This window comes from Malus sylvestris, chromosome 4 (assembly GCF_916048215.2).
Source record: "Malus sylvestris chromosome 4, drMalSylv7.2, whole genome shotgun sequence".
Lineage (NCBI taxonomy): Eukaryota > Viridiplantae > Streptophyta > Magnoliopsida > Rosales > Rosaceae > Malus > Malus sylvestris.
The window spans coordinates 17,781,679-17,806,360 of NC_062263.1; the positions used below are offsets into that span (position 1 = coordinate 17,781,679).

General features: G+C 36.6%; 1 protein-coding gene across 2 annotated transcripts; it reads left to right on the top strand.

Annotated features, from left to right (window-relative positions):
• The first annotated feature begins 6,960 nt into the window (after positions 1-6,960).
• On the top strand, positions 6,961-24,308 carry LOC126617776 (MLO-like protein 3). Of its 2 annotated transcripts, XM_050285829.1 has the most exons (16): positions 6,961-7,155; positions 7,415-7,504; positions 7,835-8,163; positions 8,260-8,317; positions 8,418-8,701; positions 8,779-8,895; positions 8,994-9,054; positions 10,658-10,746; positions 22,087-22,161; positions 22,246-22,384; positions 22,830-22,870; positions 22,952-23,125; positions 23,203-23,238; positions 23,382-23,449; positions 23,555-23,615; positions 23,716-24,308. In XM_050285829.1, exons 3-16 carry the CDS (start codon positions 8,041-8,043, stop codon positions 24,007-24,009), a joined length of 1,620 nt encoding a protein of 539 aa, XP_050141786.1. In that variant the 5' UTR covers positions 6,961-7,155; positions 7,415-7,504; positions 7,835-8,040; the 3' UTR covers positions 24,010-24,308. The 2 variants fall into 2 exon arrangements, with proteins under 2 accessions (XP_050141786.1, XP_050141785.1); XM_050285828.1 differs by having other exon boundaries at positions 6,961-7,504.
• Positions 24,309-24,682: the final 374 nt, after the last annotated feature.

The window sequence follows — 24,682 nt, forward strand, 5'->3', positions numbered from 1 at the left end:
TCTAATGAAGCCATTGCTCCATGGAAAGAAGATGGATCTCCTTTTGTATTCATCACAAATTTTATTTCCTTAGTTATTTTTTCTCTATTGCCTTCAATGAGATAAAGATAGAAATAGGAGCCACAAATTAGTTTGTGACTCTCACTCTTTTACGATATCTAGGATTATCATCTTGTGAAACAAATTCATTATTGTTTGAATTTTCATGCAAACTAGTACTATCATCTTGCGAACTAATGGGCTTATCAATATTAAACTCATTTTGTTTCATTTTATCTATACCGTATATATGCTCAAAGAATTACACATCTCTTGATTTTATAACCTCATTTGTTCCAAGATTAAGGGATATATAAGCTTTACTATTTTTTGCTTATCCTATGAATGAATATTTATAGGTCTTAGGTCCTAATATGGATATTTTAATATTTGGTATTCATATTTGGTATTCTTACATAAGCAAGACATTCCCATATTCTCAAATAATCCAATTTAGGTTTCCTGTTAAACCACATATGAAGTCATGTTGTACTTTTTGTGTGGTATTCTATTAAGAATATAACAGGAAGTCAGTAAAGCTTCTCTCCATATATTAGTTGGGAGTCTTGAACTTATTAATAATGTGTTAACCATTTCTTTTGAGGTTCTATTTTTTCTTTCGGCAAGCCCATTTTGTTATGGAGTGTAGGGGACCAAAACTTCATGTCTAATCCATGAGTTTCACATAATTTTGTGAATTGCTCCGGAAAATATTTAACTCCTCTATCACTTCTCAATACTTTTATCTTTCTGCCCAGTTGACTTTCCACCTCTACTTTATAAATCTTGAACTTATCCAATGCTTCATCTTTACTATTCAATATATATAAGTGTACCTTGAATAATGATCATTAAAGGTGAGAAAGTGTTTCTTACCATTACGAGTTATAAAACTCTTAAGATCACATAGATCCAAATGGACAAGTCAAAGAATTTAGATGTTCGTTCAACTTTTTGAAATGGTTTTCTCACTATTTTTGCTTGTGCACATATTTTTCATTTTGATATACTACTACTATCACATTTTCAAATTAATCTTATATTACTCATACATTTGATAGATTGAAAATTTACATGTCCTAATTGAAATGACTCAAGCATATAAATAGAATTCATAGCTTTATTAATATTGAGTTTAATCATACCATTGTGAATAACCTTTTCCCACAAATATCCATTTAGACAAGATAAACTTATCTGATTTATACACTAGTTTAAAGTCATCCTTGTTCAATAAATCACCAAAAACTAGACTTTTCCTCATTTTGGGAATATGACGAACATTCTTCAAAGTGACTGCTTTTCCAGAAGTGAAATTAAGTTCACCTGAACAAATTCTCATCATAATTGCTGCTTGATTGTTCGCCATCTTGACACTTTGCCCATCTATGATTTTCTCATAATTTGAGAAAAAAATCTCGATCATTTGCAACATATATAGTGGCTCTAGTATCAAGCCACCAACCATAATTTGAGAAAAAAAAAACTCGACGTCTCGCTTACAAGATTCTTCTTCTATATGAAGGTGTCAAGTTATCGCCTCTGGAGTAAATTTCTTCTCTTGGTGTTTGAGTTTCTATTTATAATCATTTCATTTTGGTGGTAATTTTGCTATAATCACACCAACTTGGAATTCCTCATCAACCGTTATTCCTCCAATGGAAATATCATCCATGAGTTGTAGTTCCTCAACTTGGGGAATAATAGACTAATTATCTATCATTTTGAAATGCACATAAATTATCGATAAGAAATTTAGGTGTACTAACCTCTTCAATTTTGTACTTGTTTTCTAATCGTGTCCAAAGTTCTTTTGCCGATGGAGCATTTCGATGCATATTGCAGAGAATGGTTGATAAATTATTGAGAATGTGTCCACTGCATAAAAAAATCATCTTCCTTCCTCTTGTTCCTTTGATCTTTCAAAGCATTTGACTCATCTGCAGTTTCTTCAAGAATTGGTGGAAGACCATCTTGAAGAATGTAGGTCAACTTCAAGATAGTCAGGTAGAACAAAACATTTTGTTGCCATTGTTGGAAAAATTGACCATTGAAGCGATCGAGACGAACCAAATCTTGATTCATGACTTGAATTGATTGAATAGTAGTTGCTAATGCCTCCATTGATCAAATTAGTCTTAAAATTATAAGAATAATAAACTGAAAATAACGATGGTAGTAGAGAAGAAGAAAAATGAGAACATTGAGCCAAAGCACGAATTGAATTCGCTTTCTTTAAGACTAATTTGTCTCTCTTTCTTAGTGCAAAAAGAGTTGTAAAACAAATTGTCTCCAAGATACTATGAACTCAAACTCACTTGGTATTATTTCTTAAGATTTGCACAACCTAAGAAATAATATGAAATTTAGAGACAAGGAAGAAAAAGAAAAAGTAAAGATATATTCTGATTGTTGAACTCATGTTGTATTTATAGAACTCTAAATAATGTTTCATCAACAGTTGTATTTCTCCAATTCTATACCCAATAATTTATATGAGTAGAAGGATGCATCATTTCATAATTTAATTGCAACATTTAAGAATTATATATATCCATTCGATGATGGATATATCTTTCCACTCACAACTTTTCACTAATACACAACCATTCCAAACAATGTTTCTAATATATTTAAAAATTTCCAACATATAAATGATGCATCGTCGAACTCAACAAGCAGATGTGCTAATTGTATTGTTCCTATCGATAGTTGAAAACTGTCATAAATTTCTAATTGGACAAAAAGGGGCTATTGATGCACAAAATTGGATCGATGATAAGCTCATATTTATATATATTTTACATCAAATTCACTTGTCTTTTCTTAGTTAGTTCCTTATATTTTTGAGCTATTTACTTTGTTTTTGTGTTTTGTAGGATTTGTCAAGCAAAGAAAAGAAAAATAGTACAAGTGGGATTTTAAGTAACAAATTCGTCAAAACTGTCTGTGCAGGTCATCTGACTTTGGAAGCAATTTTCGAACAGAACAGAATGAATTAGAGAATGAGCCTTATATGTTTGGAAAGCTACGGATGTCTATTTTCTGGAGCATTTCAAGGATTGTTAATATCATTTTTCTAGAAGAAGTTATGGCCGTTTTAACACTAAAAGGTTCACAAGAGATTGAGCAGTTTGTAACTGCAATGAAAGCAATAAACCCAATAAATCTAGCAGCTAAAATTGATGAAGTCAAGAACAAGTCAACTGACACCTATTCAAATATCAGAGGAAATTGATTTAAAGATGAGGATTAAGAGGGAGTAATTGGCATAAAAGGCTACTAAAAGAGTTACAATTGTTTTACCATTTTCTCTCACTTATTGTCATCACTAAATGGCTGTTAGTAGGGTGAGTTATGGAGAAGAAACTGGGGCAGCAAGCAAGAACAAAAAGGCTGCAGGTTGTAGCGGTAAAGAAGAGGAGAAAAAAATATAGAGCAGAAAGAAAAGGCAAGGCAGCAACGTTGGGGAAGGAAGGAAATGAAAGAGGAGGCCTCAATTGATTTCTTTTGGTTCTATCTTTTCAAACTCATGTCTTTCCTTTGGTTTTATTTAAGGATTATGTATAACTAATTTTTAGAAGTTAGGGGTTGTTTTGAAGCCCCGAATATGATTGCAAGTTTGTTATGACATTTTGTTTGAATTACTTTTATAAAATGATGAAAATTGGTTGACAACTTGTCTCATTGATGAATTCTTTATGTGTTTTCTAAGGATGCATACTTAGTAAGCATATCTAGGATTCTTATGCTATGAATATGTGTGTGTCTGCCCTTGTCGAATGAAGACCTACATACGTTCTAGAGTAGTACTTGTTAATTGCGATTAACATGTGAACCAATTTCTAGGATAAGTAAGACAATGCTAGTACTTACGATGCCTTGTGATGACTCAAACTCTTTTCATTCTTAATGATTTTTACTTGTTAAATCTATGAACACGTCATTCTAGATTGCATGCTAAGGACTAAGTTAAGTTGAAAACGTCATTCTCTTAACATATTACATAAGAAAGAGTAATAAGTTGAGTTCTAACATTGAGCCAACTTAAGCATCTTCATCCAGATATAAAAAGGATTTGAATGAAACATAACATGTTTGCATGATTATTTGGTGGTGGATAGCAATTCCCCTAACTCGTTTTTCTTAATTTGTGAACTACTTAAGATCTGTTTCTGTCCTGTTTTTGTTGGATTTAATTTTAAATAGCAAATCTACTCCAAAAATCCCAAAAATTTGTGTGTGTGTGTGTGTGTGTGTGTGTGTGTAGCTCTGTGTGTCTAGTGTCTTCATATAAAATTTCGTAGACTTTAGATAAGTGTAAGTCGGTCTAATAATTATGTTTCTGTGGCTAGTCAGTAGGGGCAACAACCCAGTTTTTATGATATTTTAAGTAGTTAAATAAAACAATCTTCTACGGGAAAGACCCCTATTTTCATATGCTACAATTGACAAATCTTAGTGTTAATAAGGAAAATCAATAGGACATTTGTGTGCTACTTTGTAGTGTGTTTTTAATTCTATCAATCGACCTTAGATTAACTTGTAAATGAAGTAGACGTCCAGAAGAGTGCTTCGGTAGCTTGGTAATAGTGCTTTGGTAGGTTGGCCTTGGCAACCTACGAGGGAGAATGTAGTTTGTATCGAAGAGTGCTGACACTAGCCTCTGATGCTGAATTTGTTGGAAAATTTAATAATAATATTATTATATTAAATTTATTAATTGAATGGAAATTAGAAGTGGAGCATTTTGGTAGAAAGATGTGTCTACTCAAATAAAGAGTTGCAACTTTTGACTCTTCATGAATAGTCATATACTTTCCAAAGAGGTATCTCACATTCTATAAATAGGGAAGCCCCCTATAATAACAAAAAAACATTTTTATTGTTTTACATAATCATACCTATAGTACACTAAATATTAGAGAGTCTCATTGAGTCCATACAAGAGTTTTCAACACAATTGCGGTTCATGAAGCCTTATGATTTGGAGTGCTACTATTACAAGGATGGAGTCATTGTATCTTGGGAGACATGTGCCGATTAATCATGAGCACCATAGTGGGACGTAAACTTGTCTTAAGGACAAAGTGTCCAGCACTTGCCTCGACCATATTTTATAGGTTTTTCTAATCCATTATATCATGTTCATTTAACATTGGTTACTCATGTGCATGCATTCATTTTGATATATAATTGCATGAATTATTTCTTAAATTTTTATGTGATTTAATATAGCAATTAGACCCTAATTTTTCCAACAGAATTTAGCAAAGAGTGTTTAAGGTGTCACGTGTTGTGGTCAAGACTAGTAAATGGACATTACTTTGAGAATGGAATAATGTTCTCCCTTTATAGAAGTGTACTTGGGAGAAATTTTGTTTTGGTCGATGGGGGACTCTAAGGATATTACTGTGAGGTTGACACATATTTCCATGGTGAAGGATTTGGGAGCTCCCCATTGGTTACGAGCTTAATTAGCTAATGGCTTGGGATTTGGATCCTCTCCTAAGCTAATGGAGAGGATCCTCCTGATCAATCATCGTGGGCCATTGGATTTTTATCCAACGGCTACAAATAAGAAGTTCCTTTAAAGTTACAATAATTATAGCCGTTGGATTTTTATCCAACAACCCACGATGATTAGTCAGGAGGATCCTCTCCATTGGCTCAAGAGAGGATCCAAATCCAATGGCTTGTTGCCGCATAAAGTAGCTCCCCATGTGTTGGAATCACTTTTCTTTGGCAAGTGGTATGGAGCTCAAGTGTCGAGTGAGGGAAAGAGTTGTCTTGGCAGGCACACGCCTTCGGCAGCCTTGCCTCAGTACGTGGTGAAAACTGGATGGTTACGGGATCGATCTCATGTTGTACAAACAGGAATCATAAGATTTATGTGCTACACTAGAGTTAAAAGTTGATTCTAGCTTCTACTTAATAGTGTTATCATTAATAGAAAAATAAATATGGACATTAAAATATGAAACTGCCATGACAAGAATAAATTTTTTACTGTGTCCGTGTGTAAATGTACATTTTCCCTTTTTCAATTTGGTAGCGAAGCTTGTGTATTGAACAACAACAATCAAATGCAATAAGCATATATAGTATGGGTGTCTCACTTCTTATTCAAAAAATAATTAGGAAAACTAATAAAAAAAAGTTTGAAAACTTTGAGTTTTAACTATAAGAACAAAATAAAGGGTAAAGTGAATAGTACCATGATTGATTTTTTTTATTGTAAAAATGTGACTTTTCGTTAAATTAAACAATACTGTAGACTTTTCGTTAAAACTCTCAAAATAATTATCTGATGATAAAAAATTACTGTTGTTTATAAAGTCAAACGATCAAAAAAAAGGTGGAACATCAAAAACTCAATAATGCGTTGATGGAAATTGCAGTATACAATTTATCAAGTTGATCAAATTCTTTGAAATTTCCCTCTCCCATTACATCATTGACGGTTGACGTCAAGCCCAATTGTGTAGACTTTTCTTTATAATCAATGTTTCATATTTAATTGGGTTTTTATCATAAATGGTCTTTGAAATTGACTCACCTAATCAAGATGGTCTCTGAATTTGAAAATAGCAATCCCTGAAAATAATTGTTGCAAATCAAGATGGTCTCCGTTAACATTTCTGTTAAGTGCTGAATCAATGTGATCCTTCTGTCACAATTCCGTTAAAATTTCTGTTAAGTGCTGATGTGGCACATAAATGGGTTCTACAAATTTAATTAAATATTATTATGTGAATAAAAAAATATTTAAATAATAAAAAATAATTGTTATTTTTTATAATTAAAATCTTAATGAAAAAAAAGAAAGAGATGATTGAACACTATTCATCATCTTCTTCGCTTCCTATTCACAGAAATGATGAAATTGGAAGGAGAAAATCCAGTTCCCCATATGAAAGTCATAGCAAACTCATAAATCCACAATTTAAAAAAGGACCTCATCGCCCTCAGTCACCAGATTTTAAAGCTCTTTGAGGTTTTTTCAAAGGCTTTGCATCGCGTCTCCATCGCCACTAGTGAATCCTCCACCTCCACTCTCTCTCTCTCTCTCATAATATCAATTTCTCATCCTCATCATTCGAACACAGAAAAAAAGTGAAGATTTTCTCTTTTTTCTTTTAATTTTCCCCCTTTTTTCTTCTGCTCGCTTTTTCCTTTGGCGTTAATTAGAGATTGATACTTGGTGTTTGATAAATTTATTATGAACCTCATCACATTAAAGCTCTAATCTTTGTTGGATCTCATTTGGGAAACAAAAAACTCAAGTTTTGTGCTTTTTATTGTAATTAGAGAGTATTTGCATTTTTTGGATTTCGTTTTCTGTGGCAATTAGTTAGTGTGGGAATTATTTCAGATGTTAAATGGCTTCGAAAGCGAACGCGGATGGTCGGACTAGGAGCTTGGGATTTCTCCTTCCAATTTCATCATTTCTGCGAATAGGAGGGTAAGAAGATGATGAACAGTGTTCAATCATCTCCTTCTTCTTCTTTTTTTTTTTAATATTTTAATTATAAAAAATAACAATTGTTTTTATTATTTAAATATTTTTTATTCACATAATAAAATTTAATTAAATTTATGGGACACATTTATGTGCCACATTAGCATTTAACAAAAATTTTAACGGAATTATGATGGAAGAACCACATTAATTTGCAACAACCATTTTCAGGGACTACATTGATTGATTTTCAATTTCAGGAACCATATTGATTGGGTGGGTCGATTTCAAGAACCATTTGTGATAAAAACCCTATTTAATTTTCATATATAGGTGCAATTTGCATAACATGTTTTGGGAAATGAATCCTAGTGTGAAAGGGAGAGAACGATTTCCAATTCTCAAAACTTCGTTGCCAAAAGTCTGAGTTCTTCATGTCACGCTCATCTGGAAATTGTCTGCCATAAATTATTGAAGAAATTAGGATACAACAAGAATAAATATCTCATAGAAGACCAAAAAAGAGATTCGAGGCCGTCATGGCAGGTGATTCCAAAGGCGCCTCTCTGGAATACACTCCGACATGGGCACTCGCCACCGTTTGCTTCATCTTCATCTTCACCTCCCTCGCCATTGAGCACTCCATCCATCTCCTTGTCAACGTAAGTTTTTCTTTCTTATTTCGAATTCACAATTTGACATGTCTCAAAAACATTTATAATGAGTTTTGACGTTAAGACGCATCTAATTTGTTGCAGTTTCTCAAGAGACAGAGAAAAACAGCCTTAACAGACGCGGTTGAGAAGCTCAAATCAGGTGCAATAGTCAAACCAAATGAATTACTCTTTAACTATTTGATTTTAATTGTATTGGCTTAACGGCTTAAAGTTTAGTTGGTTTATTTGTTGTTGTGCAGAGTTGATGCTTATGGGATTTGTGTCACTTTTATTAGCAATAACCCAAGATTCGATATCTAAAATCTGCATACCTGCCAACCTGGGAAACATCATGCTTCCATGTCGCAGAAAGGAAACAACCGAAGAAGCAGACGACGTCGAGAAATTTGTGATTTTGAATAAGATTATGACAACCTTTTCGACCGGCTCAAACAGTTTGTATGATGAAGTACTAAGGCAAATATCAGTGCATAGGCGACTTGAAGAGAAGGAGGATGCAGCTGCTGCAGATTCTTGCAGTGAGGTAATGCATTAATAGTTCTGATCCTGTAGTTCGGTTAATTTGGGTGCTTTGTTATTAATTTGGACGAAATTTTGCAGGGAAAAGTACATTTCATGACTACAAATGCTCTTCGTCAGCTTCACATACTTATTTTTGTGCTGCCAGTTATGCATATTGTGTACAGTGTTCTTACCATGGCTCTGGGGAGGGCCAAGGTTTGTGTTCGTTTCAAGATTGTTCTCAGCTTTATCAATGCCATTAAATTATGATTAGGCATACAAATTAACCTAAATACTTTTATTTTCTTGTATAGATGAGGCGCTGGGAAGCTTGGGAGCAAGAAACTCGAACAATGGAGTACCAAGTTGAGAATGGTACGTCTTATTCTAAGATATTAATTAGTAATGCAGTTAGTTAAGGTGATTAATAATGCGGTATTTCAAGTTGAAATGAGAATAGCATGTCTCGTTTTTATCAGAGATATAACTGAAGTAATGCAATTAGTAAATATGCATGGTTTGATTGGAAAAAGTTTTCTAAGAAAATGGAGTTCAGTACATCAAAAGACACATTAATTATAGCTTATCAAAAAACTGTTACTTATAGCTATAAAGACAAAAAGTCATTTTGATCATAGATTCTAAACATGCTTTTATTGACTTTTATATGTATTCCTGGTTTCTTTTGGGGACAAGGATTGTGTGTCCTCTTTGTTCCCCGTGCCCTCCTATGCTCTCTTGTTTATGTGATTAGAGTTAAGTCACGTCAACATTTTATATTACAATTCATTTTTATCTTATTATCTCTATAAAAACATAATATAAAATGTTGACGTGGTTTAACCGTGAACACACAAAACAGAAGGGCACAGGAACAAGGAGGGCAGACAATCCTTGTCGTCCTTTTGGAGGTTGTCTGCCCTCTGTTTGGGTGCCCTTCCTATTTCTTTTTATTTGTACAGTCACGGTTAAGTCACGTTAATATTTTATATTCTTATTACTTTTTATCTTATTATCTCTATAAAGAAAATTAATATAAAATATTAATATGAATTAACTTTAACCGTATAAAATAGAAAAGAATGAGAATAATACCGAAACAGGAAGGAAGACAATCTGCCTCCTTTCCTTTTTCTTGTATTTGAGCTAACTGACCCTGAAAAATGATGCCCTCAAAAGGCTGCTATGTTTATATTTACATCCCCTAAAAATATCTCAAATTTATCACTTACTCTATTTTTTGGATAATGTGATTTATTTTATTTTTTTTTTTTTGAACTTTTTATTTTGCTGAGCCACCTGTGATTGGAAAGTTATTCTGGTTCCGAAAAATACATTTATTTGACCTTCCTGATCTTTCGAAGACGTTGGAAATGAAATTTTTCTTTTTCATGCATGTTTTCAATCATAAAAGTCAGAATATGACTGAAAATAGGAGTTGGATTGTTTGCTCTTCCATTTTCATACTCTTTTTATGTTCTTTTGTGATATATGATCACGGTTAAATTACGTCAACATTTTATATTATTTTTTTATAAAAATAATAAAACAAAAAGTAATAAAAATATAAAATGTTGACGTGACTTAACCATGACCACATAAACAAAAGGAGATGAAAAGAGTATGAAAATGGGAGGACAGACAATCCACCTCGCTGAAAATATCCCAACAAACTATGCAGCCAATCTAGACCGTATGCAGTGAAACCAATTTATGTTTTGCGTTTCACTGTTTAATCCCGTAAGATTTACCACTAGTAAAAGAAGGTAACAAACGAACCGAGCTTTATTTTTCGGTCAGGTTTTAGGGTTTAGGGTTAAAGGGTTAAAGGGTTTGAGGTTTACAGCGGCCTAAGCACTGTTACTTCTCGTTTAGTCATCTGCATGCTCTCCAAATTGAATATTTTATGTTTCATTGGCCTCTATTTTCATTTTCACATTTGCATTGCTTCTTGCTAAGATGGTTAGCATGCATGCAGATCCCAACCGGTTCAGATTTACCAGCCAAACAACATTTGGAAGAAGGCACATGAATTCTAGTTCGGAAACATCATTTCATCTGTGGATGGTGAGTGCTTTTACTTGTTTAATCTTATAGAAAACGTCATTTTAATCCTTGGTAAATATGACTTTTAGACTAAAATCATGAGTAAGATCAAAATATAATTTTAGTCCCTTGATACATTAATAACCTCATTTATTAATTACATTTTCATGTTTTAATTATTTCTCTTTTTCTTCCTAATTTTAATGTAGTGGTTTTATTTCATTATAATTTTCATTTTCATTTCTTTCATTGTAATATATTTTGTTGTAAACATTTAGATAAACTAATGTTTGTTATACAATATATTTCGATGTACTTTGTCTTCTTTATTTCGGTGCATACATTTAGGTACACACATTTCAATACAAACATTTAGATACATTAATTCAATATAATACACGTCGACACATACATTTCGGTACACACATTTAGGTACATTAATTTAATATAATACATTTCGGTGCATATATTTCAATACATACATTTTCTATACTAACATTTAAATACATTAGTTCAATATAATACATTTTGGTACATACATTTAGGTACATTAATTGAGTCTTTCAAGTTTGAAGAATGTTACATAAAATTAATAAATTTAAAAAAAAATTTGGTCAAAAAAATAAATTAAAATTTGTATATTAATAAATTTAAATATTTAATGAGAGACATTAAATAAATGCACATTAATTATTTTGAATTAAGGACACATCAAGAGACTATATATAATTTTATGGAAAAATTAGTATCCGATCCTTAGTTCTTACTGTTCATTGACTAAGACCTTATTAGTTCTCAAACTTTGATTCAAGTCCCTAGCATTAATGTGATAATGAATTTACATCTTTATTATATAATTTTTTAATATAAAAATTAGTAATTAATTTAGGGTTTAATACTCACACCTCTATTCAACTTCTAATTAATTTTCAATTCAAACATTTCCAAAATAATAAAAAATTAAATTAAGTTTGTACCTATTAGTTTTTTTTATATATATAAAAAGATTCTCAATTTTTTAATCTTAAATGTACCCATTCATATAATTTTTCAATTTTTTTAATCTTCAATGTACCCATTCTCAAATATATCAATTTGTTATATGTAAAATGTACCCTTTTTTAAATATAAAATCCATTCAAATTTTTTAATCCATGTTTAAACTTATATGGGTACTCTTTTTCGTTGATTTGAGAATGTATCTATGTTTTGGTACAATAAATTTTTTTGTTAATTTTGGTTAATGTACCCATACATATATGTACACACACACACACACACACACAATATAATAGAGAGTATAATTTATATTTATTATTTTTAATCCCATAAATTATGGGTTTTATTTAAAATCTCATTAATATAAACAATTCAAAGTTCAATTTTTAATTTTTATTTTAAAAAATATAGTAACTTACATTATTGCTGTTGATGCACAAAATCGGAGGTCTTGGAACAACGTAAATCCGACCGCGAATCTACATGAAATGTAAATAACACAAGATGTATCGTGGTTCACCCTAAGATTTGGACTACGTCCACACTGATATCATATTTCTGAGGGGGAGAGAGAAAGCCTCTGTAATGAATCTGAGAGGGGATGTGAGAGGATGAGAGCTTAAGGCCTAGGAATTGGCCTCCTCCAATTATGAGGGTGAGGAGTCCTTTTATAAAATAAGGGCTCCTCACTTATTACATATTTGCCCCTTCCTTTATCACATAATTATATTTAAGTCCCCCGAGTATTTGTACGAGATCTAAATACGAGGCCTTAAATATGGTATAAACAGTAGTCCCCCAAGTCTTCAGTCAAGAGAGTCTTTTGGTTGGAGACTTGAAATTCAGTCCATGTGTGAGCCGAAGTAACTAGATGTTGTCTTGAACTGATGTTCGATATGAGGCGTTGCTCAATCTGAAATGATGCTCAACTAGAAATAGCACATGCTGCGAGGTTGCTCGGCTCGTGGCTTATGTTGCCTTGGTTGGCTCGGCTTGTGGCATTGAAGGTGAGGGAGTCCCTTTTATAGAATAAGGGATCGCTCCTCAATACATAAATGATGGGCTAAAGTTGATGCTCACAGCGAGGCGGTTGCTCAGTAGGCGGTGATGCTCTCTAATGATGGTGAGGGAGTCCATTTTATAGAATAAGGGCTCGCTCCTCAATACATGAATAATGGGCTAAGTCCCCCAAGTATTTTTCATGAGGCCCAATTGAGGCCCAATATATGGTACATAATGTAGTCCCCCAAGTCTTCGGTCAATAGAGTCTGTTGGCTAGAGACTTCAAATTGAATCCATGTATGGGCCGAAGTGGCTGTTGTTCAGAGGCGATATTTGTATACCCTGCGTTGAAGCTTTGTAGGTAAAGCTTTGCAAGTGAAGCTTTGAAGCTAGAGCTCTGTAAATGAAGCTTTTGAAGCTGGAGCTTTTGTAAATGAAGCTTTTGAAGCTAGAGCTCTGTAAATGAAGCTTTTGAAGCTGATTGAAATGAGTGATGCTCATGAATGTTTATGTATGATTGTCATGAGTGATGCTCATGAATGTTTATGTATGAATGACATGAGTAATGCTCATGTATAATTTGGAGTACTGGGCGTACTTTTCATCACCTGGTTGGTGGCATGAAGGAGAGTACGGGTTGTACATTTCATCACCTGGTTGGTGGCATGAATGGCTAGTTGCCAAATGATATTAGAGTACAATTTGTACATTTCATCACCTGGTTGGTGGTAATAGTGGCGGGTTACCAAATAATTTTGGAGTACTGGGCATACTTTTGATCACCTGGTTGGTGGTAATAGTGGCAGGTTGCCGAATAATTGTGGAGTACTGGGCGTACTTTTGATCACCTGGTTGGTGGTAATAGCGGCAGGTTGCTGAATAACTGTGGAGTACTGGACGTACTTTTGATCACCTGGTTGGTGATAATAGAGGGCTCAGCTCTTATAGGCATATGGGCCTTTGCCCTCCACATAACATTGCAGCCCATTATTTTGGGCTTGCCTTTTTTTTTTTTTTTACCCTTTGATGGGGTTATACATATATCTCTGAAAGATACGAAAAATAAATTACATCGTTCAAAAATAAATAAAGTAAATCACATCATTCTTGCGAGATGTTTATTCCTTGCTTTTGTTTTTCTGTTTTGCTTTTGCTTTTCCCCCTTCATTTCTTTCTCTTTTTCTCTTTTCCTTTTGCTTTCCACTGCGTCTCTGTCTCTATCTCTTGGCAAAACTGGAGGGCTAACTGCACTTGCTTTTCTTGGACAGCCTGGTCGTGCCCATCATTCTTCATTTTTCTTTTTCTCTTTTCCTTTTGCTTTCCACTGCGTCTCTGTCTTTGTCTCCAGATTTTGAGCATTTTAAGTGATGTCTCATCTCTCTTTGTCTGATCACTCATAAAATATGAATAGATAGGAGAAAAATAGATGCATAACCTGAAAGTGTATGCAGTGGAAGTGGTGGCTAGCTTCGAGGCAGTGGCGAGGGTTAGGATCCGCACCATGAGCAGGTATAAACAAGTTGAAAAAATGAACCTGAAGCAAAGTTTTAAGTCATTCCAATGGAGCAACAGCCGTGCGTGACACTCCACCGGCTACTCCGCCAGCAACGAGAGACTTGCAGACGCTGAGCAACGTGAGGTTCGGAGCTTTGACCATGCCCTCCCTCGCCATCTTCGCCTCCTCAGCCAGGTTGACGATCGTCGAGACCGCCGGTTCACTCGGTTTCACATCCTCCGAAGCCATTTGAGCAAAAATAGCGATAGAGCAATCAATCAGCGAACAACGATTCAACCTTCCTCATCGGAACCCTAGGTCGTTGGAGCGATTAATCTGAACCTTCACTTTTCCCGACGCCAATCGATCAGCACAGATTTTGAAGCCTTTCGGTGTTGTTTTATGGGAAAGAAAGCCTCTAGTTCATCGTTTTGCGTGTGGGTGTGTTGTCGTTGTGCGAGTATAAGGGTAGTGACAACTTTCGGAAGCTGAAGGTGAGGGGGAAATTTTTTCTGGTGAAATATTTTCTGCAGAAGCAACATAATCAGCACTTACGACCATTCTAACCTCCTGGATCTCAATTGGTACATAATTTTGAACAGGAGAAATAGTCACGATCTGATCTACTATTGTTGCTTCCGATGATAACAACGCGATTTCAAGAGCTTCGGGATCCTTGAAAGTAACAAATGCGGTCTTTGATTTCCCTGGCTCACGTTGGATATGAATGCGTTCGATTTCCCCAGAGAAGGAGAAGAAACTCGTGAATCTCTCTCTTGCTAGCTAGATTTGACAGTTGCTTTACTTGGACCGTCCTCGTCTACTGCTGCATTGTGAGCGTGAGCTCTATGAAAGAGGGAAAGTCTTCTCCTTTCAGAAGGGTTGTTGGCAGTGGCGCTGGTGGGTGGTACAGCTAGGACTTGGGGGGGGAATTGAAGTGCCAACCACCAGACCAGTGAGAGAGAGAGAGAGATTTGGAGCTTTTCTGTTATTGGGTTTTTGGGTGGATTTTGCAGATTCAAGGTGGAGATGAAAAAAAATGAAAGAACCGACATAGTTTTTCGTGTCGATTCCTACAGACGGCGCCAAATGTTGATGCACAAAACCGAAGGTCTTGGAACAACGTAAATCCGATCGTGAATCTGCATGAAATGTAAATAACACAAGATGTATCGTGGTTCAAATGTTGATGCACAAAACCGGAGGTCTTGGAACAACGTAAATCCGACCGTGAATCTGCAAGAAATGTAAATAACACAAGATGTATCGTGGTTCACCCCAAGGTTTGGGCTACGTCCACACTGATATTGTATTTCTGAGAGGGAAAGAGAGTTTGTGAGGTGAGAGTGAAGCTTATGGGGGTGAGGAGGCTTCCTCTGAATATGAAAGACCTTAGGCCTAGGAATTGGCCTCCCTGATTATGAGAGTGAGGGGTCCTTTTATAGAATAAGGACTTCTCACTTATTACATATTTTTCCCTTCCTTTATCACATAATTACATTTAAGTCCCCCGAGTATTTGTACGAGATCTAAATACGAGGTCCTAAATATGGTATAAACAGTAGTCCCCCAAGTCTTCAGTCAAGAGAGTCTTTTGGCTGGAGGTGTGGGCCGAAGTAACTAGATGTTGTCTTGAACTGATGTTCGATATGAGGCGGTGTTCAATCTGAAATGATGCTCAACTAGAAGTAGCACATGTTGCGAGGCTGCTCGGCTCGTGGATTATGTTGCCTTGGTTGGCTCGGCTTGTGGCGTTGAAGGTGAGGAAGTCCATTTTATAGAATAAGGGCTCGCTCCTTAATACATGAATGATGGGCTAGAGTTGATGCTCGCGGCGAGGCGGTTGCTCAGTAGGCGGCGATGCTATCTAATGGTGGTGAGGGAGTCCCTTTTATTGAATAAGGGCTCGCTCCTCAATACATAAGTGATGGGTTAGAAGTGATGCTCGCTGCGATGCGGTTGCTCAGTTGGCGGCGTTGCTCTCTAATGAAGGAAACATGCTGGGAACAATGACAAACCCAACAAAACCCAACAAAGTTTGAATCTTGATGGCATCTTCGGGGTTCGGGAAGTGAACACGGGCTTAGCCCACAGGGGTTCGAGGATGAAGAGGAGGGTTTGGACAATGCATCCTCATCGTCGGAGTTTGTCACGGGAATGAGAAGCACAAGCCCAAGCACACAATTAAAAATGCTTAAGACTTACTTAGCCAACAATCAAAAGCTCAAAAATTCTAAATGATTGAACTTTTAACCTGCAATTCTGCTCCATCAATTGACTGTGACATGGACTCAAGCTGCAAACCTGCAAACTGATCCTTCTCTGAAAATTCCTACGTTGAAGGCGCGCCACGTGTTCCTCGTTCTTTCGGCCCTCCTCATTCTGCTCGATCGACGATCAGCTCAGCGGTCGGAGTCGAACTCTGTTTCTCCCCCAAACAACAACGTTGTGTGGGTCTTGGTTTCCAGCAACCGAAGACGATTTTTCTTCTGCGTCAGCTTTTTTACGCAGGAATGAAGGAATTGTGTTTTTTTTTCTGAATTCTTGGATTTCTTGAAAATGCTTAGGGTTTGATTGATTTGATGGGTGAAGGGTTGGTGGTGTCGTGGAAGTAGGAAAAAGAGAGAGACTGGCCTTGGAGAAAGGCAGATTTGATGGGAATCAAAAAGTTGCTGCTTGTGAGCGACTTTTTCAGAAATGCACCAAGTACAACACCAATAAATAAAACCCAGAGAGAGATTGAGGGTTTTCTGGGAAAACAAATCCAAAAGTAAGGTTTTGGGCTCTTGGGTTTTGCAGATTCATGGCAAAGATGAAAAGTTGAGAGAGAACCGACATAGTTTTTTGTGTCGTTTCCCACAGACGGCGCCAAATGTTGATGCACAAAACCGGAGGTCTTGGAACAATGTAAATCCGACCGTGAATCTGCATGAAATGTAAATAACACAAGATGTATCGTGGTTCACCCCAAGGTGTGGGCTACGTCCACACTGATATTGTATAATTTTGAGAGGGAGAGAGAGTTTGTGAGGTGAGAGTGAAGCCTCTGGGGGTGAGGAGGCTTCCTCTAAATATGAGAGACCTCAGGCCTAGGAATTGGCCTCCCTAATTGTGAAGGTGATGGGTTCTTTTATAGAATAAGGACTCTTCACTTATTACATATTTGCCCCTTCCTTTATCACATAATTACATTTAAGTCCCCCGAGTATTTGTACGAGATCTAAATACGAGGCCCTAAATATGGTATAAACAGTAGTAACTAGATGTCGTCTAAAGCTAAATACTCGATATAAGGCGGTGCTCAATGTGAAATAAGGCTCAACCAGATGTAGCACATGTTCCGAGGCTGCTCGGCTTGTGGCTTATGTTGCCTTAGTTGGCTCAGCTTGTGGTGTTGAAAGTGAGGGAATCCCTTTTATAGAATAAGGGTTCGCTCCTCAATACATGAATGATGGGCAAGAGTTAATGCTCTCTAATGATGGTGAGGCAGTCCCTTTTATAGAATAAGGGATCGCTCTTCAGTATATGAATAATGGGTGCTCTCTAATGAAAGTGAGGGAGTCCCTTTTATAGAATAAAGGCTCGCTCCTCAGTACATAAATAAATGCACAAAACTGGAGGTCTTGGAACAACGTAAATTCGACCGTGAATCTGCATGAAATGTAAATAACACAAGATGTATCGTGGTTCACCCCAAGGTTTGGGCTACGTCCACACTGATATTGTATTTTTGAGGAGGAGAGAGAGAGCCTCTATAATGAATTTGAGAGGGGATGTGAGAGGATGAGAGCTTAAGGCCTAGGAATTGGCCTCCTCTAATTGTTAGGGTGAGGGGTCCTTTTATAGAATAAGGACTCCTCACTTATTACATATTTACCCCTTCATTTATTACATAATTACATTTAAGTCCCCCGAGTATTTATACAAGGTCTAAATACGGAGGCCCTAAGTATGGTACGAACAGTAGTCCCCCACGTCTTCAGTCAATAAAGTCTTTTGGCTAGAGACTTGAAATTCAGTCCATGTATGGGCTGAAGTAACTAAATGTCGTCTAGAGCTGAATACTTGATATGAGGCGGTGCTCAATGTGAAATGAGGCTCAACTAGATGTAGCACATGTTCCGAGGCTACTCGGCTTGTGGCTTATGTTGCCTTGGTTGGCTCAACTTGTGGTGTTGAAGGTAAGGGAGTCCCTTTTATAGAATAAGGGCTCGCTCCTCAATACATGAATGATGGGCTAGAGTTGATGCTCTCTAATGATGGTGAGGAAGTCCCTTTTATAGAATAAGAGATCGTTCCTCAATACATAAATGATGGGTTAGGTCCCCTAAGTATTTTCATGAGGTCCAATTGAGGCCCAATATACTAAATGTTGTCTTGAACTGATGCTCGATATGAGGCGGTGCTCAATCTGAAATGATGCTCAACTAGAAGTAGCACATGCTGCGAGGCTCATGGCTTATGTTCCATTGGTTGGCTCGGCTTGTGGTGTTGAATATGAGGGAGTCCCTTTTATAAAATAAAGGCTCACTCCTCAATACATGAATGATGGGCTAGAGTTGATGCTCTCTAATGATGGTGAGGGATTCCCTTTTATAGAATAAGGGTTCGCTCTTCAGTACATAAATAATGACCTAAGTCCCCCAAGTATTTTTTATGAGGCCTCGTTGAGGCCCAATATATGGTACATAATGTAGTCCCCCAAGTTTTCGGTCAATATAGTCTGTTGGTTGGAAACTTCAAATTAAATCCATGTATGAGCCGAAGTGGCGATTGTTCTGAGGCGGTATTTATATACCCTGCACTAAACCTTTGTAGGTGAAGTTTTGCAAGTGAATCTTTTGAGGCTGTAGCTCTGTAAATGAAGCTTTTGAAGCTAGAGCTTTTGTAAATGAAGCTTTTGAAGCTAGAGCTCTGTAAATGAAGTTTTTGAAGCTAAAGCTTTTGTAAATGAAGCTTTTGAAGCTAGAGCTCTGTAAATGAAGCTTTTGAAGATAGAGCTCTGTAAATGAAGCTTTTGAAGCTGATTGACATGAGTTATGCTCATGAATGTTTATGTTGATTGACATGAGTAATGCTCATAGATGTTGACATGAGTGATGCTCATGAATGTTGACATGAATGATGGTCATGAATGTTTATGTATGATTGACATGAGTGATGCTCATGAATGTTTATGTATGATTGACATGGGTAATGCTCATGTATAATTTTGAAGTACTGGACGTACTTTTGATCACCTGGTTAGTGATAATAGCGGCAGGCTGCCGAATAATTTTGGGAGTACTGGGCGTATTTTTGATCACCTGGTTGATGGTAATAGCGGCAAGCTGCCGAACAATTTTGGGAGCACTTGGCGTACTTTTGATCACCTGGTTGGTGGTAAGGGTGCCTAATAATTTTAGAGTCATAAGGCCTGACTCTTTTGGGCGTACGGGCCTTCGCCCTTCACATAATATTGCAGCCCATTATTTTGGGCCTTTAGTTTTTTTTTTTTTTTTTTTTTTTTAATTACCATCTGATGGGGTTTATACAGATGTCTTTGAAAGATAAGGAAAATGAATTACATCATTCAAAAAAAAAAAAATATGCCCATCTGCTCAATGGGTCACGCCCATAATTCTCTTTTCTGCATGCCATCATTACCGTAATTATGTCTGCTTCTTTTTATCTTCTTTTGCTTTTTGCTTTTACTTTGTTTTTCTGTTTTGCTTTTGCATATAGACGATTAACCACTTAGGTTTACAAACCTAACCCTGGTTACATGCTCACCGTAGCTTACATGATTAAAGCTAAAGTGAACAGTCTACCCATGTGAAGGAATCTGAATAATTTCTTCACTTTCGGTGTCAGCATCGATCCTTGTATTCTGAGTGTGTGACTTCTTTTTCTAAAGTGGCATTGGATTCGCCAACTTTAGCATCCTTATGATTCTCGGGGTCTTCAAAAGCAAAGCCTTCCTTTCTTCGTTGATTTTCCAGCTGTTGATGCCTTGAAGAAGACTATGTTCCTCATCTACTCCATCGCATTTGACCTGGTGCAGAAAGATGCCTGTGATCAGGATATCAAGGACGCAGACGCAAAACCATTGGAGGAGCGACACTTTCAAAGACTCGGAGGCCTTCTTAAGCTCAATTTCGAGCTCCATCATAGTGGTGGCCTCACTAGACTGAATTACAAACGCTAAGGCCCGATGGAGATTGAGGAGGATAATCAAGATTTTGAGAGCAGAATCCCATCTGGGTTTCACCATTTTTCTCGTCTCGAAGCTGAACTCTTGAGATCTGTCTGGCATCATCTGACACAAGGACCTTTGGATGGTGGACAGTACATCTCCAGATCTGCCCCTTAGGAGTGTGGCAAATATGTAATTAGTTGTCACAGTTCTTGATTCCTCTTATATATGTCCCTTCATCAAAGCTGAAGAGAATCTGGAGCGCCGAAGTGAGGGAATCTAGAACGCCGAGCCTACTGGTCCGCAGGCGACTCAACTGCAAACTGGAGCTACGAGACATCAGCCAGGTCAACTTGGCACTAAGGGCACCGGAACCTCGCGAGGCCATAAGGCACGTTGAGGATGGCCTTGCAATTAGCGCAGGGAAGCTGGTTCTTCGAATGATCAACGCCGTGAGGCGCAACGTGGGGTGGAGGGGGTGGCAAAGGAGGCGGAGCGAGGGCCTGGGCATATGCCTGGTCTCGGGTCATCAGTTGGGCTCGAGTCATCAACTCGGATTCTAGCTTCTTGGTGAGATTTGATGCCAGACTTCTGGACGATAGAGTCGGCGAGCAAAGGGTTCTTGAGGATGTGTTGTCCCTTGGACTTGTGGAACGATATGCCTCCTTAGTAGGGCATGTGCCTGGCTGGCCTCAGACATGTGTCAAGTAATTTATTCAATGCCATCCACAATCTTCAACTGCAGTGAGTGACTTCCCGAATCGTTTTCCAACTCCAAGGTTGAGGCTTTTGATTCTCCTCCCAGCCCAAAATTCGTGGCTGCCAATCAATTTTATGATTGACCCAAGTCCTCTAGAAAAGAAATAAAAAAATTATTGCTTTTCGTTGTTTCCTTCTCTGGGTTGGAAAAAGGTTTTGTCTTTTAAGTTTGTGGCGTGAGGATTCTGAAAGTTTACAAAGAAATCATATGAAATGGGGAGATGGGTTTTCTGCAGATTCACGATGAAGGTGAACAATGAAAGAGAACCGACACAACTTTTCGTATCGATTCCCACAGACGGCGCCAAATGTTGATGCACAAAACCGGAGGTCTTGGAACAACGTAAATCCGACCGTGAATCTGCATGAAATGTAAATAACACAAGATGTATCGTGATTCACCCCAAGGTTTGGGTTACGTCCACACTGATATCGTATTTCTGAGGGGGAGAGAGAGAGCCTCTGTAATGAATCTGAGAGGGGATGTGAGAGGATGAGAGCTTAAGGCCTAGGAATTGGCCTCCTCCAATTGTGAGGGTGAGGAGTCCTTTTATAAAATAAGGGCTCTTCACTTATTACATATTTGCCCATTTCTTTATCACATAATTACATTTAAGTCCCCAGAGTATTTGTGCGAGATCTAAATACGAGGCCCTAAATATGGTAAAAACAATTACATTAATGTCAGGGACCTCAATCAAAAACTAAAAACTAACAAGGTTTCAATCAAATAATATTGATAGTTAGGGACCGCATTCAAAGTATCCCTAATTTTATATGTAATCTAGCACCAGGTTTATTTTAAATTTCAATTTTTTTGAATGATTAAAGTTAGAAAAACCCCTTAATCTTATATGGATAACAGCACAGCAGAGAATAAGTTCACTTCTAATTCTTTTGGTTTTGGATTATAATTGTGAATATGGAGCAGAGATGTTTTTTCAGGCAATTTTATAGTTCAGTGGCAAAAGTTGACTACATCACCATCCGACACGGCTTCATAGCGGTAACTTAATGAAGATCAAGTCCAACTTTCTAACTGTTTTGATTGAATCAATTGAGTTTGCTGCTAATGATCAACTTTCTGCAGGCTCATTTGCCAAGCAGGCCAAGCTTCGATTTCCAAAAATACATACAGCGATCGTTGGAGGAAGATTTCAAGATCATGGTTGCAATCAGCCCTTTAATGTGGTTTGCGGTAGTCATTTTTATGCTCGTCGATGTGTATGGTAAGAAATCTTTATCTTCCCCTATCAAGACCGCTGAGGCTTTCTTTTGAGAACGTTCTTAATTATTAATTCACATGTTATCAGTCAAGCATCTATGTATGCAAACAACAAAGGCCGTCAACTGAGTGCTACGTTAGAAAAATTTTAAAAAAGAAAAAAAAAAAAAAAAGTTAACTTGATGGTTAGACTGAAGGAGTGGCCAAGAGGATACATAACTTATGTTGTTTTTGTTAATTTTTAAATGACATGGACCAAATTGAAGGAGTGGCCAAGAGGATTCATTTATGTTGTTTTCGTTAATTTTTAAACGACATGGACCATATTGTCCTGGCCGCAAACTAGATTGCTCCAATGTGTAATTGACCCTTAATTGTAATTAGTTTGTGTTGTGATTGAGATTATTGAGAAGTGTTATTCTCATGGCATTTGTTTGAACTCTTACCAGGTTGGCATGTATATTTCTGGCTATCCTATGTTCCACTCTTGGTAAGTGCATTTGTTGTATATATGTTTGCAGTACTTTAGTTCTTATGTGTTTCAAATACAATAATTGGCTTTTCTTTGTAGGCCGTTCTGGTTCTAGGAGCCAAACTTGAGTATATCGTTGCGAAAATGGCTCTTCAAATTAAAGAGCAGAACAGTGTGATCGTCGGAACACCACTTGTGCGAGTGAACGATGGTCTCTTCTGGTTCAGGAAACCTAGATTTGTCTTGCTGCTGCTACATTATACTCTATTTTTGGTATGCCCTCTTAACTTTCCTAAGATTTCATTGTGTAACATTAATTGAACTGATTTTACTTTCTTTGGACCTTGTAGAATGCATTTGAGTTCGCTTTCTTCATTTGGGTTTCAGTGAGTTCTCTTTCCCGCATGTATTTTTATATAAATAGAAGAGGATTAGATGAGATTAGCTATTTGCTCTAAAAAAAACGAAGAAATTTTAAACAACGTATGACAAACAATATACTTATGGTTAATTCTCTCCTTGCTATTAGATCCAATTCGGTTTCAAATCTTGCTACCACGAGCACACTGTGAGCATTGTTACGAGAATTTCCTTAGCGTAAGACTACCTAGATTTTTTTAATTATGATCAGAGTTCAAAATTATTCTATTTACTTGAAATTGTTATTAGTTGATTGCATATTAATTCCTTTGATTTTTTTAGGGTGACCACTCAAGTCCTCTGCAGCTACATCACTCTTCCTCTCTACGCACTTGTCACACAGGTGAAGTACATTGATCTGAAGTGTTGTTCTTACAGCTATATCTTGATCCAAAAACCTAATTTTTCATATCTGAAGTAATTTTGTTTATATATATACACAGATGGGTTCACAATTCAGGGGTAAGATAATGGAAGATAACATGGCAGACATTTTAAAGCAATGGCATGCTGAAGTGAGGAATAGAAGGAGAACGCAACAGCAACTTCTGCAATCAGCAAGAACATCATTCTCCGCAGATTGGAGCTCTGTGAGGAATAGCTTTTCAGAAATGCGTCCTTATATAAGAAAGGTTTCCAAACTAGATGAACCAGCTGAAAGCAGTGTCCAGTTGTCTAACAGAGGGAATGTACAAGACGAGATAGTAGAACTAGATGGAAGCTCAAGGGGTTATTGAAGAAATGGAGAGATAATGGGACTTGAGTAGATTCAGAAAGCTATAATATCAGTATATACAGAAAATTACAGGGAAATCACACATCATAGTATAGGAAAAGACTTCTATGATCCTATTTGTTGTAAATTGAGTAACCATTACCACGTTTGGTCCAAATTTGGTCTGACTTTACACTATATCTCTATACAAAATAGTTTAGAAACTAAATTATTATTTAGAAGACTTGATGCCAATTCATTTGGAATGCACTAATGAATCCAAGGTTTCAACCTAACAAGTCTACACTATTTATCTTTTTATTTTAATATTCAAAGAAAAGAAAATAATATAATCGAGCAACTAATAATTCATCTCGTGTAAGTTTAATATACATTGCTGGTGAATTTCTTGACAGCTTAATCTTTTTTGGACTAGTGATAATCTAATAAATATAACAGTCTTCTTTTCAAGTAGTTTTGATTTCAGTCCATGGTGAGGTTGCACCTATTATTTGTCTGTTTTTTTAGCACCTATCCACCTCTCCACGTGCAAGATGAATTTGCATGTAAAGAAGTGTATAAATTTATGACTCATTTTCAAATGATTTAAGCTTTTTAAGCCAGTGCTAATCCAAGACTCGTGCACATCCATTTGTAGTCTAGTCAAGGATAAACATTAGAGTCCGAAAACAATG